The sequence below is a fragment of the Erithacus rubecula genome (genome assembly GCF_903797595.1).
Source record: "Erithacus rubecula genome assembly, chromosome: 16".
Taxonomy (NCBI): Eukaryota; Metazoa; Chordata; class Aves; order Passeriformes; family Muscicapidae; genus Erithacus; species Erithacus rubecula.
The window spans coordinates 13453957-13470608 of NC_136668.1; the positions used below are offsets into that span (position 1 = coordinate 13453957).

General features: G+C 45.4%; 2 protein-coding genes across 7 annotated transcripts in view; one reads left to right on the forward strand and one right to left on the reverse strand.

Moving 5' to 3' along the window:
• CYFIP2 (cytoplasmic FMR1 interacting protein 2) overlaps window positions 1-13651 on the forward strand; it is a 49091-nt gene extending 35440 nt beyond the window's left edge. For all 6 annotated transcript variants that reach the window (XM_079319702.1, XM_079319704.1, XM_079319703.1 and 3 more), the window contains exons 27-31: window positions 3016-3088; window positions 3585-3679; window positions 8186-8424; window positions 8880-9027; window positions 9589-13651. In XM_079319702.1, the coding sequence (XP_079175828.1) occupies window positions 3016-3088; window positions 3585-3679; window positions 8186-8424; window positions 8880-9027; window positions 9589-9756 (723 nt within the window). In that variant the 3' untranslated portion in view covers window positions 9757-13651. The remainder of the gene's footprint in view (window positions 1-3015; window positions 3089-3584; window positions 3680-8185; window positions 8425-8879; window positions 9028-9588) is intronic.
• Window positions 1-16652, reverse strand: part of MED7 (mediator complex subunit 7) — a 145810-nt gene that overhangs the window by 73304 nt on the left and 55854 nt on the right. The window lies entirely within an intron of this gene.

The following is a 16652-nucleotide window of genomic DNA, read 5'->3' on the forward strand; positions in this document are numbered from 1 at the left end:
ACCCCCACACCAACATCGTACCCGAAATTTCCAGCTCAAGAGTAGAAGTGCAAGTGGGTTCTCCAGCAGAAGAGTTGGGGAAATGTTGCCTTCCAGCTTCTCCTGTTGTCAGGGTCCCTCTGGGGCTGTGTTACTGGAGTCTTTGGGCATGCCCATGGGGATGGTGTGCCTTGGCACTGGTCAGGCCTCTGGGATGGCTGAATCTCAAATACTGGAAGATCCAGATTACATTCTTGGACCCAAAGCTGCCCCTTGTTTGTCCTGCTTAGAAACTAAACCAACTGGAGTTAATTTCTAGATTGTAAGCTCTCTGGGGCAGGGATCAATACATGTTTATCTACGTATTTGTACAGTGAGAAGTAGATTTGATCCCTCTGCTCTTTTGGGGTGCCAGTGCCATGGAAACAACCTGATTGATTGCAGTGGTGAAATGAAATGGATAAAGCAATCTGACAGGAAGGAAATCTGCTGATACTTGTCCTGTGTCATCTTCACTGAAATTTTGGCTGGAGTAACAGCTTGGTATTGCCCCCTGCACAGGAGTTTTACCTGTGCACAAGTCTCTCAGCTCATGTGATGCCCTTAAAAGTGTGGGGCAAAGGCTGTGGCTGAGTGCCACTCATCTTCTTAGCTTCTAGTTTTTCACATAACAAATTTACCAAGCAATGAATTTATCTCCTAATTTGGCCCCAGAGCCAATTGTATATTACATTACAATTGTACATTAAATGTGCATACTGTGTCATAATGGTTTGGGCAGGGTTGTTTCAGTTTTTCCAGAAATATTTCAAAATTACTTCCCTAGCATAAGACAGGATTTCCAAGCAAAACCAGAGGTTTTGTTCAGGGTAAAGCCATAAGAAAGTTCAAAGATTCCAAGTTTTATCTGGCCATAAAGCACAGAGGAAACTAGAAGTCTCTTCATGTCAAAATGGATATTTCTGCCTTTGCCTTTTAATTCTAGATCTAGAGACTTACAATTCTTGGTATAGTGTATTAAACAACAAGAGGTGTGTATCACCCAGCAGCTTGGCTTTTATAGAATTTTATAGAATGACCAGAGTTGCCAACTATATTCTGACAGTTTCTGTTCCTTTTGTGGCTTTGTCAGTGCTTTCTGCTCTTCTCAGTGTTGGGTTTTCTGCTGGATGTACTGCACTTGCCTTTCATGTCACATCTTTAATGGGACACTCAAGGGACATGATGGTTTCTTTAGAAATCCTTCATTTCAATGCAGAAATGTTCCTTCTGTCCCAGGAACCGTACATCAGCAGTGTACTAGCATTTTAGAATAGCAGAAAATAAAGATGGGGGGGATTTAGGGATCCTTTTAAGGAAGGCTGCCCATCAGAGTCTACATCTGCCTACTTTCTATGCCAGACAAAGCCTCTCCTTGGATCCTGTTTTTCCTCACAGTAATAAGCTCAGAATACAAAGCCATTTTGCATGCAGTGGGCACTGGTTCCTACTTGCTGGAGGATGTCAGATGCACAGAGCCATCACAGAACAAGATTTTCCCTCTAATGGAGCTCTTGTGCAGCAGGAGGAATTGCTTTTATACTGCAATTACCTTCAGAGCTGTCTGAGTGATCTAAGGCTGGTGATATTTGCTGGCAAAAATGGCTCTGATGCAGATGTCCAGTCGGCTGCATTTTGCCCCCTTTTTATTGTTGAAGTTTGAGGAATGAGAGGTTGCTTGGGATGAGATTTCTAAGCAGAATTTGTGCTCTCGGTTAATGGGCCTTGGGGAAGAGGTCTGTTAATGACATGAACTAATTTTGGGACAGATATGAGGTGAATGCAGGCTGCAAATGGCTGAAAATGTTCACTTTGAGGAAAACAGCAGTGGAAGAACATTCACCTGGGAATGAACAGTGTTTTGTGAACAAAATAACCAAGGTGACAGGCCCACTGTTAGCACCAGCACCTCTGTGCCCGTGGAGGGGCCCCAGAGTGTTCCTGTCCCTCCAGCACTGTGTCACAAACTGCACTCCCACAAACTTGCTCTCATCCCAGCCTCCATGCTCAGTGCAGCTCCTCAGCTCCATGCTCCAGTGTCCTGCTGGCTGGAAGGGGGTGTTCCCCCTGCATCCCAGAAGGAGCAGCCCAGCCATTCCACCCGGCCCGGTGCCTCCTGCTGCGCTGTCATGATCTGCTTCCCGTGTGTCTGCATCTCTGCAGAGAGCTCAGCACTGACAGCATGTCCTAGGAGTGGCTTCTGTAGGGGCAGGCTGATGCCTTGTCGTGCCAGGGTGCCTCTGTGTTGAACAGCTTTGGTTTCCTTGCTGCTGTTGCCCATTGCAGACTCGTGCACAGTGTACTGTTGGCCATCGCTCCTCAGTCTCCACCTGCCTATTTCCAGGTTTCTCCTCCTTGTGCATCTGTCTTTGGGATTATTTTTTTCTCAAGTGCATTGGCATGCATCCCCTCAGGTGGCATCTCATGGTGTTATTCCTCTCTGGACTTCTGTTTTATTCTTCCTGGTGCCTGCACCACTGGGATTCTGATAGCCCTGGCTGAGAACACCACACCAACAACCAAATCATTTCAGACCAGTTATGATGTACCTGTTTGCAGAAGAGCCACATGTCAGTATGTTTTTCATGTGCACTTCCTAAAATAACTGTGCCAAAGGGTAATTTCTACCTGGGTACTCTCTTAAAAAACAGGCTGCAGGAATTCATTCAGGGTAAGATGAAATGGAAACTTCCATATTCTTTGTCCCCTCTTACTTTCAGGGCTAGTAAGTAGGACAGAAAATCAGTATAAAGATCTGGCCTTGTACAGGAAGAAGTAACTTATTTGAGTTAGGGAAACTTCCTGACTGAAGCTGAGGTGTTACTTCCAGTTTTAGGTCATTTAGGTTTGAACCACTGGAGTTACTGCTGAGCTGGGTTAGATCTGAATAGGTGCTGCAGGTGTGAACTGTTGTAGTGTTGCCCAGGCCCCTGAGCCATTCACTCTCCCCCATAGGTATTTTTTAACTTACTTTATCTTTCTTTCTTCCTGCCTCAGTCCCAGGAAGAAGTTTGTGATTTGCTGCATGCTGCTCCCTTCCAAAATATTTTGCCCAGGGTCTACATCAAAGGTAAGAAGCTGAGAGGGAAGCAGTGGGCAGACTCAGAGGTCTCTGCCCAGAGGCTGTTTTCTCTCCCATCTCTGCTGAGGATTAGCTCTGACCCTGCTTCCCCCTCCAAAGAGATCAGTGGATACAGCCAAACGTCAGGTGCAAACAAAAGCCAGGGGTGCATTTCCTGTAGCATAGTTACAACCTGAAACCTCAGTCAGCTTGGGGGTTCCCTTGAGGTCTGGAAGCCATTTCACAGCCTCTCTGGAGAATGACAGCATGAAATGTCCATCTCAGCAGGAGTGACAGGGACACGCTTTGGACATGTGTGATAAAGCTGCTGCTGAGACCGCACTCGCCCATCCCTCCCTTCTCTGCATCACCAGCCCCTCATTGCTGTGGTTTGGCTCCCTGGTCCCACAGGCTCCTCGGATGGTTGCTGGGGGGCAGCTCTGAGCAGAAAGTCGCGGGTCTCCACTTCCTCCTCTCATTTCACTGTTTGCTGCTCGCTTGACAGAAGGAGAACGCTTGGAGGTGCGCATGAAGCGTCTCGAAGCCAAGTATGCCCCACTCCACCTGGTTCCCCTAATAGAGAGGCTGGGCACTCCTCAGGTAAGGATTGCATTGGAAGGGATGGCTGTTGGAAACTCGTAGCAGTCCCCACGTGGCCTGCTTGGCCTTGGGAAAAGTGATCCTTTTTTTTTTTTTTTTTTTGATTGATTGATTGATTTTTCCACCCAAAACATCAATTGGACGAGCAAATCTGAATCCTTGCCCGAGCAAACACTCTTAAGGGAAATTTATGAGTGGGTCCAGAGATGTGTTGTTGCCTCCAGTCAGGAGAGCTGTAAGGCAAAAGTGCTAGAAGCCAGTTCTGAATCAGAACAACTCCAAAATCCTCTTCTTCTCCACTTTAAAAAGATGGAGAATTGCTGGAGTGGTTTGAGGAGAATCTTTTCAGGGTTGTCATAACAATCAATTGCCATCACTTTTGGGGACCCCATTTTAGGACTGCAGTATGGTCCATTTAAGCTTATCCCTGTCAAGGAGTACATCTGAGAATGGTTTCCCTCCTAGCACATGCTTAGAGCTTCAGCACATGCTTGAAATTATGGCTCCATTGAAGTATCTTCTTGACGTGGGTCTCAGCTTGGGAAGGATCTCTTGTGCAGAAACTCAGAACTGTTTGAAATTTCTCCATAGGCAAAAATTGAGCTCTTTGATAGTAATAACCAAACTTCAAGTGCCCATTTACTTGGGGTTGATGGGATAAAAATCTTTCAAAGAATCAAATGAATCAACGCCCTTTTTCCTGTAATGTACTGATGAGGGAACGGAACAAACACTCATCTGGTGTAGGAGGTGACAGATCCATGGCAGGCAGAAAGTGGTTGATATTTGTTCCTGTATTTTTTTGTCATGGATCAAGGACATTTTGAACTTTGCATTGTTGGAAATCATCTGAAACAGAGAAATTGGCTGCATAACTGAGGACATTGTCTTACTCTGTAGACACTTCCTTTAAAAGGAGACACTCGAGAAAAAGAATTCACCTCTGTGTTTTTGTGTCTTTGTGTTGGTCTTTCTATCTCTCCTTCTTTCCATGCAAAATCATCATTGAATTCTGCTATTAGAGTCCACTCGTTGCTTATCTCTGCTGTAGTTATAATGAAAACAAGAGATATTTCATGCCCCACTAAAAAGTTATTTTTCTGTAAACTGTTACCATATTCATCACACAGGTACAGTTGAGTACCAGATTTTTTTATTTTTTTTTTTTTGAGCTCAAATGTAAATGAACACAAGAATTGCTTTCTATAGGTGCCTCCATAGCTTCTAAGCTTGCTCCTTTTATGCAGTTTTGGACATGCATTTTGGAAATGCAGTTTTGGACACAGGCCATACAGGATTTTTTCCTGCAGAATGTGTAAATGCCTTGTAGCAATTGTACAGAATCTAAGCTGAAGTTGCCTGCCCGATGCCTCCCTCAAAAGGTGGCCCCATGAATGTTATAGTGGGGATCTGTTGGTTTTTGCAGGTTTTGGGTAGGGTTCTGGCAAGTTCACCAGTAAACAGGCTGTAAAGGGGTTCAAAAACTGGAAAATCAAAACTGGATTTGTGCAATGGCAGGAGAATTGCCAATGATTGTTGTAAATAATTACTGTGCTTTGGAAATCCAGAAGCAGCTGTTTGATGGACTATTTGTAAAGAACCAGTGGTCAAAGTGGTTCATTAAAGGAATCTTCTCCCCTTTAATGCTGACCATAAAGGTATTTAGTAAGGGGTTTTCAAAAGTGCTTCGTCATTCTGGTTTCTTCCCTGGAAATAATCAGAGTCTTTGCTTCTGAAGACAGAAGGAATAATTTGAGCCAGCACAGTTTACCTTGAGAGCATCTTTCCTCTCCTGATCTTAGAAATCAGTGGGACCCAGACTGTGGGGCAGCTCTGAACACAGGGCCAATAATTCCCCACCTGCTTTGCCCATGTTAAGATATCTACTCTAGGATGGTAGTCCTCTATCAAAGACTGGTCTTGCTGTGATGAATTTTAGAACCAAATTCTGTCTGTGGATGTGCATAACTGAGTGGCACTACCTACACTGAAAGCCAGATGCATCCCTTTCTAAATTCAGATTTCTTCAGAAGTCGTGTACTAAGATCACTGAAGAGGTTTGTTCTCTAAAGTATCCCTTTTATCACCATGTTTTAGCAAATAGTAATGCTAACACCCAATTTATATTTGAAATGGTTCTGTTTCTACTGTGCCCTCATTTTGCCACAATAGACCAGTGTGTGCAGATCTGTGCCCATAAGAGCTTGGAGCAGGTGAGGAGAGGGACAGTGTACAGCCTGCAGCTAAAAAGCTGGATAAAATAAACCTTGACTTGCCAAGCAAACACATGCAGGTGTGTGCCATGGAAATTCCTGCTTTTAACAAATCAGATCCCAGACTAAATGTGGCCTCTGCACATGATGACAGCTTTCCCTTGGTATTTGCTATTAGTTGAACACTAATTGATCTGAGCTCCCCAGAACTTCCTTGAAATTAATGGCACAAGCAAGAATTTAAGCATTTCTAATTTCAAGAGCAGCCAAACTAAAAATGCTTGAGGTTACTGCCAGCATAAGTTGATAATCAGGAAAGGGGATGTGCAGGCACATTCATGCATTTTTCAGAGTGGATTGAAGATGACCCAAGGAAACCAAGCATAATTCATGTTCTTAGTGTCTGGCCAGGACATGTGCCTGCCCTTTATCCCAGCTGCTGCGAGTCCCCATTGTGACTGATTGGGATAACATTTTTACAGGCATTTGCAGGGCAGCTGGAAATGGAGCAAATGCTTAAAAACTGCTTAAAGCTAGCTCCAGGAAGTGCTCTGGGGTAGGCAGGGTCTCAGTCAATGTCACATTTGATCTATGTGCCTGTTCCAGAGTGGTTGGAGGGGTGAAAGGCTCTGCTGTGCAGCCACTCCACTGTGAGGTGAGCATGGCAGAGCCAGAGCCTCCCACAGCAATGGGCACAGCTCTGACAGCACTCAGCTCCCATGCCATGAGTGATTTTTGGCAGCATTGCAAAGAGAAGTCACTGGAACAGCAGGAAATGGCACAGCTGAGAGGATACCAGGGCAGTGAGAGACCCCCACACTTGCATCACTCAGTGAGCTTGGGGGAAGCCCTGCTTTCTTGTTTTAAATCCCCCATTTTTTTTTTCCTCTTGGGGAGCAATGCTGAAACGAAGTTAATTCTCTTTTAATTTTCCTCTAGTGTTAAAGCCAAAATAACTTCATCCGTGGAGTTATTCCAGATTTGTATATCTAAATCTGAGCAGGGATATCACAGTAATTATCCACACCTGCAAAGCTTTCACATCCAGGAAAAAATTATTTGGCTTTGTTATAAACCATAGCTTTTTCAGTATCAAGTTTGCAGTGGCTTCTCATCTTCCTCAGAGCTTTTAAACCTAACTACAAAAGAAATCAAGAAAGCCATAGGCTATCTGCATTTTGAAGAGATGATGGCGATGTCCTGGAAGCAAAATGTCCCTGTTCTCTCTTGTTTTATCTTCATAATCTGCAGAATTCATGAGATGAAACCCATGAAATGAAAATCATGAATGAAATGCTGAGTAGCACTAACAAGGCAGATCAGCATGCTAGCAGAATTAAGGATCAGTATTTCTGGTCAGAGCTTTGCCTTCAGTTCTGGTGATGTACATAATTACTTCAAAAGATATGAAAAAAGCAGAGCACAGCACTAAGCCTCCTGTTGGAGCGATGAGTATTCTCTGGTGGGAAGTTGTCCTGGTTTGAAGGACAGGTGTCTGCTAAGAAAGGCAGGAATGTGTCTTGGACAAATGGACAATGTAAACCCCCTCCCTCCAAATTATTATAATTTTGGAATTAAGGGGCTCTCAGGGAAAGATATGGGAAATAGGAATAACAGTTCTTTACTAGGAAAATTAAAATAGAAATACAGTATTACAAAGAACAATCCCAAAACACTGACAGAGTCAGAATACAACATGACACCCGTCAGTCAGTCAGGGTGCTGGTAGCAGTCCCATTCAATGGTGGCTGCGTCCTCCTGCAGTGGCAGGTGAGGTTCAGCTGGAGCAGTGCTCCTGGAGAAGGTACAGTTTTCCCTTGAAGGTCCAGTGATGATGTGGAAAGGTCAAATTTCCTCTGGAATCCAGTGGAAAAAAGGCTGCTTTGGTGTTTCAAATTTAATTTCTTATCTAGGTAGGAAAGGCTTGGCTCCTCCCCTGGGTGGAGCATCTCCCATGGGATGATGTAATTTTATCAGTCATGCACTGGGACTGAATGGCCCATTAACAGGAGATATCTCCTGGAGGAAGGATGGGTTGTGGGAAAGACTAAGATGGTTTGAACAGATGGCCCATTAGCAGAGGATATCTCCCATGGAGATAAGGAACACTGCCCCACCTGGTTTTAGCAGATGGTGAATACATAGAGTACATCCTTTGGTCCCATCCTGTATTGCAGTCTAGGCAGAGGTGCCACGGGAGCAGGCAGAGGTAAGCTGGGGCGCGGCCGGCGGCGCTGAGCGCGGGGAGCGCGGGTCCGTCCTCACTGTGCCCCCCGGCTGTCCCTGTCCCCAGCAAATCGCCATCGCCCGCGAGGGGGACCTGCTGACCAAGGAGCGGCTGTGCTGCGGGCTCTCCATGTTCGAGGTGATCCTGACGCGCATCCGCAGCTACCTGCAGGACCCCATCTGGCGGGGGCCGCCCCCCACCAACGGCGTCATGCACGTGGACGAGTGCGTGGAGTTCCACCGCCTCTGGAGCGCCATGCAGTTCGTCTACTGCATCCCCGTGGGCACCAACGAGTTCACAGCAGAGTGAGTGTCCCCAGCCCGCCCTGCCGCTGCTGCTCACGGGCTGGCTGACCCCCCGTGCAGGGAGAGCCTCTGTGCAGGTGGAGGGGGAGTGTGGGTCCTTGGTGAAAGGGTTTTGTTGTGCTCAGCTTTGTGTTGGAGCAGCTGGAGGACAGAGCATGTCCAAAGTGACAGGCCAACATCTGTCTGCTTGCTGGGTAGATTGGCCAACAACCCAGCACTAGGTCCTCACCCATCTTACCCTGTGGGTCACCCTTCACAGCCTGGCCTGAGTGTAATTCTGTATTATCTCCTTCTGAGTTCATTTTCTCTAGGTGTGCAGTCACTTTCTAGGAGCAGGACTGAACCCGATTTCCCTAGGAATTCACCAAATAAAATTCCTGGTGCCATGGTACCTCTCTTGCCTGACTATGCTGTCCTCTCTCCCCACCCATCACCCTGTTCCTCCCTCCCTCCAGGCAGTGCTTTGGAGATGGTCTGAACTGGGCAGGATGCTCTATCATTGTCCTCCTCGGACAGCAGCGGCGCTTTGACCTCTTTGACTTCTGCTACCACCTGCTGAAGGTGCAGAGGCAGGATGGGAAGGATGAAATCATAAAAAACGTGGTAAGTTGAAGGGTGAGGTCCCAAAGGACCCAAGCCAGCACACTTCTTTCTGTTTTTTCTCCTGCTTTGTCCAAACTCATTAAGTACAACAAAGCCTGGTGTTAATCTTACTCCTACTGGATGCCCTTGCTGTAAGGTTTCCATCTGCAATCTCAGCAGAGAAGCCAAGGTTTTAATTGGCTTGAAAATCAAATCTTTTTTCTCCCAAAGCTTTTCCCTTCTTCCTGGGGTTGGGAAGCTGGACTTGAGGTGCCAGTATTTCCAGCAACCATCCCGTGATCTCGGTGGCTTTATCAATAAGCAGTTGGGAGCCTAGACTTTGGAATGGTTAACTTAGGACCACTCACTGATCCTGTTAATGCTCTGTCTTGAGTCATCAAACCCAATAATGAAGCGAGTCCCCAGTCCCTGCGAGGTGCTAAGTGGAACAGGAACACGTGTTAGAGCTGCTTTGCCTTAGCAGAGCTTTGCAGCAGCAGGGCACAGGTTCTGCTGGCTCCTGGCTGCTCAGGTGACACAAGACCCTTCACGTGCTGTTTCTCTCCCTCACCATCCCTCCAGCCCTTGAAGAAGATGGCCGACAGGATCAGGAAGTACCAGATCCTGAACAACGAGATCTTTGCCATCCTGAACAAGTACATGAAGTCGGTGGAAACAGACAGTTCCACGGTGGAGCACGTGCGCTGCTTCCAGCCCCCCATCCACCAGTCGCTGGCCACCACCTGCTAGTGTGACACAGAGCCTGCGGGGCTGGGAAGGGAGCAGGGGCTGAGCCAGAGCAGCTGGGAGGGAAGAACTTGCTGGAGTGAGGCTGGGTGTGCCTCTCCACAGCAGGACACACGTTCTCCTCAGCCCTGTTTGAGTGCATGCTCCTCTGTGCCATCCCTGTGGTCGGTTTTACTCGTAGCTTTCAGACTTGAGGGGGGGTGGGGGTGGGAGGGCAAAATGTGCTTTTCTTCCATGAAGTGGTCCAGTTTTCCCTGTGATTCACCCAGTCCACACATCGCTCTGAAGCCACACTGCAGCCTGGGTGGGAGATTTCCACACTGGCACTGGAAACCCGCTCCCACTGGGACAAATCCACACCCCCGTGACATGTGCCACCAGCCACGGAGCAGGAGGGCTGAAACAGGCCCCTGAGCCACTCTTGGAGGGGAAGAAGGGATGAAGGCAGGATGTCTCCCATGGCAATGCCCAAGGATGGAGTGCTGGGTGCAGAGGAGCCCTGCCAGGCTGGTGGTGGATGGATGCCTGACCCAGGCTGGGCTGAGCTCTGTGCTCTCTGCTGTGTCCTTGGCCTTTCCAGCAGTTGTAGGGGAAGATTTGGCATGTGGGCTTGAGAATAGCAATGATGCAGTCATCAGATAACTCCTCAGCACTTCAGAGAGCTGGGGAAAGAGAATACAGCCTGGCTTTTTCCATGCTATGGGACATCCACTTATTTCAAGGCAGAGGTTCTCCCCTGAAGACACATCTTCCATGGACTAAACCAGATTTCCTGTGGACTACAGAAGAGGCTGCATTCATGTGAATGTGCTCTCAAGCATATTAATTTGGGTGGAAATAATCACTGGTGCTGACAGGATGCAGGTGTAGTTACCTTGAATACATGGGATCTTTTTTCTTCAGCCAAGGGTGGCAGCCAGGGTGTGTTATCTGTGTCTGTCCTGGGATGCTGTTTTCCCTTGGTTTAGACAAATTCCTAATGGCACAGCAAACAAATACCTTTCTCCAGAGAATGGTGACTACCAGCAGGGCTTAGGAAACTTCCCATCTCCCCTAAATTATGTGATTGTTTAGAAAAGATAAAATATAGGATAAGCTTTAAAAAATACCCAGAATTTTCCAGATTCAGAGATGTTCAGAGAGAACATTGGAGTCTTTCCTTTTCCCACTCAGCTAATCTAAGATCCCTGGACAGGGAGAACAAATTCAGGTGGAACTTCAAGGAGGATTTCATAACTCCTGATCTAACCTGCTTCCCCTCAGTAATGTCATTGCAGTGATACAAAAGCTTGTGCTTGATGTGAAAGGAGATCAGACCATGTGCTCCAAGAGGAAATGATGCCAGCCTCACCACTGGCAGTGTTTCCTCAGCTCTAGCCTGGCCACAGCAAAAATTGATGTATCCAGATGTGATAATAGATATTTTTTCCATGCATTTCATCATGCCTTGTAACCTGCATGCTGTTACAGATGTTAAAAAGGCAGAGCCTGGGCACTTATTCTCTCAGAGGGAACATATAATTAATTAGTAGACATATCCCAGCTGGAGTTTTTGTCTTAGGAAAGAACAGCCAGCAAACTATTGCTGGCAAGAGGAAATCTTGGTGTGTTTTTTGTGCTCCCAGACTCTCATCACCTCCCTTGATAATCAATAAATACCCCACATGTGACAAGTGCTGGACATTTTCACACCTTGAGTTTCCTTTAATTGCTGAGACAGACATTTTCAGCTGCAGGGAGGAAATTGTGCAGCACAGTAACCTGAAAGTAAAATGAAATCTCAGGAAGTCTGGCTGAAATCTTGGAGTGGCAGGGAAGGACCCAGCCCAGCAAGGCAAGTTCTTTCCTCCATGTCATGAGGAAGAGCAGAAGGAGAGCACCTGGGGCTTGCTCTCTACTTATTCTTCCACTGAGAATATAATTTCTGCCATTCCATCATGTTCCAGCATTCTACACTACTGGAGTGAGGGTATCTAGAGATATATATTTTTAAAAGGAAGAGAAGAATCAAGCACTTTATTTTTTTTTGTGGAAAACAAGATGTGAGGAAGATAGATCCAACCAAGATCCTATTTTTCCTGACCTACATAGTAAGTGCTTGTTATTTTGGTATGAAAGTCTTGCTGAATAGTTGGCACAAGTCCCTGTCTGGCTTTCAGAGCCACCTCTAGGCACAGCACAAATTAAATGTACTACTACATCTGACAAGCTATGGAATGCTGGAATCTTCTTGGAAACCAGCATGAACAAGAAATTGCCACAAAAGGATGAACTGTACCAAATGGTACCTAGACAAAATGGGGTATAGTAAGGTGAATTAAAATCCCTGTTTTCATCAGTTTAGGTCTGGAGTGAGCCATGAGATATTTCACCTAATAATCTGTAAATCTCTTTGTATTCTTTTCTTTTGTAGTTTTGCCATAATTTCCTGAAATCCAAAATACAGTTGCACTGGAAAGTTGTACAGTCTATACTTGAAAGAACAGGTAGTTGAAATCTATTTGTTGCCCTCAGATTTGCTAGCAAAAATGTAAAATCCCTCCAGATTCCAAGGCATTAAATGTCTTGAGCAAAATGTCAAAGTGCATGAACAAAATGTGAAGTGTTTTGACTGTAGAGTGTGTGCAGGTCTTTTGCCTTGTTGCTCAAGTAGTATGAGGTATCAGCTAGAAATAATCACAGTCTTAATTTCTGAGATTTGATGTTACTGTCCTTTGATTATCTCAAGGGTTAAGATATTCCTTAGCTTCAGTTTTCTCACCCTCCTTGTCTGTGTATGAGAAAGGTCCAGGCTTAGGTCTTCAAACAACTCCATGAAAATGGATTTCTTTTTTCCTCACGTGTTTTTTAAAATGTCTTAATTGTTAATGGAATTGGGAGCAAATTGGTAAGAGTAGGGCTGAATAGTGACAGATTGCCAGGTCAGGCATATTCCCCACACTGCCAAGTCTGGGAGTCTGCCTTGCAGATGTGCTTCAGTCCTGTATTTTTTATTCTTTCACAATCTGCAGATTCCTAGTCGTGTTTTCTTAGGGAAATGTTGACCCCTGTCTGAATCCTCCCAAGTCCACTGACAATGGATTTACTTTTTTACCTGTATTTTCCTGCTTATGCTGAAGTATCCTGCAAACTCCCCAGCCACCCCTTGCAATGTCTGCTCCAAAGAAAAGTTGTTGGCTCCATGCAGGAATTACAGGGGGAGGAAGGATGGCCTGTGTCAGGAATGAAGTCAGACTGGGTTATTTTAATGTTCCCTCTGGCTCTGCCATTATAAAATGTGACTCTTGGCAGTGCACATGCTTTTCTGGGATGATGCTACACTTGACTTGCAATGCTACAATAGAAAGGGGAAGCAAACTAGATCAAGTTCAGCACTTCAGTGGTTTTCCTTTTAAACTCTGACAGCACTTAGCAACACTGAACAACATTAGTCCTTTTCCTCCTGCATTACTCCAGTCCAGTAGGTTCATGTGTATTGGAGAACAAGAGAAAAGAATTGAAGGTGTAAAAAAACCAAGAAAATATTCTGAAAAACTGTTGTCAAATGTACCATATTTATATGAAAAGCTGCTTGAGTTATTTTGTACAATGAATTTTATTTATGGTGAGGTATATTTACGCTTGTGATCTGATACAGTGTTAAATTTTTGATCCATATTTGCTATGCAGCTGAAGATGATATTTTTGTTTTGTATTATTATTTTTTTGCTGTTGTTCTAAAATTCAGCCAACAGAAGCTTCCATCTCCATTAGAAGTGCTTCTGCAAGAGTAAAGCATCTGATACCTGGTGATATGTCCCGTAACACAGCAACCAACAATGTGTACAACAAATGTGGGATGACTTTTGTGATGAAGAGAAATAAAAATTGGGCTCATTCATGAAATGGGCAGAATTTACTTTGTGGTGTCATCATCATTGTGATAACTGTTATTTGGGGAGAAGTTTCAATTTTACCCTACACAAAAAAAAGCTAATTTGATAAAAATGTCAAGCTGTTGTAAAAATCAAAGGAGATAAATGCAAGGCTTTGTGGCCAACACCAAACCAGGCATATTTTCCTATCAAAAAGTTAAAGATTTTTGAGAAGAACTTCCTTGCACAACAGAAGTTTTAAAATTTGTTTTAGTATAAGAGGGTCAGGGGAGGAAAAATCATATAATCATTCTTAATAGAACTTGATAGGTTCTACTCAAATCTAAACTGAGGAGCTAATTTCCTCTCATTACTGCAGCCTTGTCAACTCCACAGGAGCCTTTTTTTAATCCAGGAGATTCTCCTTGCTATTATTTTCCCAAGTTTCCATTTGAGACCATTCTTAGTTTTGTGTTGAAAGCACTCAAGGAGTATTGACTGCAGAAGAGAAGTGGGAACCAAGAAGAAAAGATTTTCTGGGAGCTGAGGATTTGGGGAGAAACAACTGGGATGGATCTATGGGAGTGGGACTCCTGTGCTCATCAGCTCCAGCCCAAACACTGTCACTGGTGTTCCCTTCCACACCTTCCCAAGGTTTCCTCATGGGAACAACTCCCTGGCTTAAGAGGAGCAGAAATGCAATGATTCTTCACAAGAAATTGGGAATGAACTTTACACCATGACCAGGCAGCTCTGTTGATCTTTCCCATGTGCTCTGAGGCTCTGCTGCAGCTCTGGGTGACATCCTGCTGTGCAGGACTGTTTGATTGTTCAAAGTTGCCCAATGTTTACTGATTTCAACATGGTTCTGGTACAGGGAATGGCAGAGAGGAGAGCAGGATTTTCTTCCTGCATCAGCCTTAATACTGGGCAGGTTGTTTGAGTTTTACCCTTTCTTCCATCAAAATTTCTCTCTTTTTTTTCCCTTCCTCCTTTCTTTCTTTTTCAATTTTTTTAACTAATTTTAGCTGCTGTGCCATGGACACCTCAGTTCTCACACCAGCCCTATGAAGTGCTGAGAGCTCACATGGTCTCACTGAAGCCAGAAGCAATTCTTGCTTTGGCTGTCAGGGTCCAAGGCTCTGAATTTTGAACAACCAGCCCTAAGGGAGCAGTATCAAAGATACAAGCCCCCATCCTTCTCCTTCCTAGTGCTCCTAAACATGTTTCCATCTCCAGATGAAAGTCACTTCACCAATGCAGAGATCAGTTCATTAATGATTATTTTATTATTTCAACAGCTTAACAAAATTACCCTTTCTGTGACCTGCAAGTCAGGAGTGCCTTTCACATGTAGCTTTGCTTGATTTAGAGTTCTGATGCAAACGCCCCCAGATAAGAAATCTGCAAACAAACGATCTGCTGATTAGGTGTCACCTCACCCACTGCTGTCCATCACCAGCCCACCCCTCCTGCTCTGCCAGCATGTGGCTTTGTGGGGCCACAGTGACCTGGATAAAGTGTTTAACGACCCTGGGAGAAAGGAGCTGGGATATTTTATGGCCCCCTGACCCTGGATCACTCAGCAGCTCAGCACAGACCCACAGGTGCCTGCACTGGCATGGGGAGGGCAGGATTGCAAGGTTGGAACCCATCAGGAGTGTGGCAGGCTTGGGATTTGGCTGTGCTGGTGCTGTCTAAACTCTGGTGGCACCAAATGGCAGCCACTGCACACAGGGTTACCTTGAGATAGAGCTAAAAGCTGCCTGCACATCAAAGTTCAATCTTTCAAGCTTTGGGCATCCTTTCATGTAGTGCTGCAATCATCCAACACCAGGCAATTCCCTTAACCCCTATCTTATAAAATCATTGCCAGAAAAAGGGTTCACCCTCTCTTTGAAGCAGCAAAAAGCTCCTTGGAGCTCTAAAATGATACAAAGCCAGAGCAGAGTGTTACAAAGCTGTTCAGAAAACTTCCCACAGAAACCATGCCTAGCAGACATCAAAAGGCAAAAGTTTCCATCACCTGTTAGCAGGATACTTCACCATTATTTTTAACAGAGGACAATTGGTACTCAGTAGTTTTCCATCACTTTTTCCAGAACAGAAGAGATGAGTAGAGGAGAGCAGGAGAAAGAACAACCTTTTGATGTTGCTGGAGAGGTTATTTGCATGCAAAGCAGCCTTGTTCTGCCCCCTGGATTCCAGTCAAGGTTTTGTCCTGGAAGCCAGTATTTCAGGAGGAACTGCATTGTTAAAAGATGAGCTGCTGAGGAAGACTCCCTGATTTCTGATGAGTTATTTTTAAGGCAGCATCTGATGTGAGTATCAACCCGTGAGGTCATAGCTTGGAGCTAAATTCCCTTAATTACAGCCTTCCCATTAAAATGAGGATATGAAGCAATAAAAGAGGCATTGGATGCATCCCTGCTTTATTGTTATCAGTCTCAACTTGCCCTTGACTAAGCACAGAAGGCTCCAGGCCAACCCTGCTCTTCACTCCCATATTGCTGCACACAGCCTGGCTAAATCCATCAGCTGCAACTCCTGCACTTCGTGATTTTACAGACTGCACCCCCCACAGTCCCTGTGCCGGAAAGGAGATACGTGACACACTTGTACCCATGGCTGATTTCAGAATCTGACTGAAGCTCCTCCCTCAGTGGTGTCACCCAGGCATTCTCCTTCCCCAGTGTCTGATAGAGCCAGCTCACACTGCAGTGTCCCCTCCTTTGGGGACCTTGTGCTCATCATGTCTCTCTTCCCAGAACTTAGAATGGCTTCATTTGGAGCCATCACCCCTTGTCAAATCTGGCAGAAGTGGCCCACAGACTCAGATTTATCTTTGGGGATGAAACACATGTGCATGTGGTCACATTTTTCCTTTAGGAAATCAAGCTGACAGGGGAAGGCAAAGATGTGGTCCAAAGTGCCTTTTTCTTTTTGCCTGCACCATGCTGTGGCAATAAAGTGTGAAGCTGCACCATGACCAAAAGGATTATTTTAACCCTGGATCTTTTCCATAAAAATTAGCTGCCTACTTCA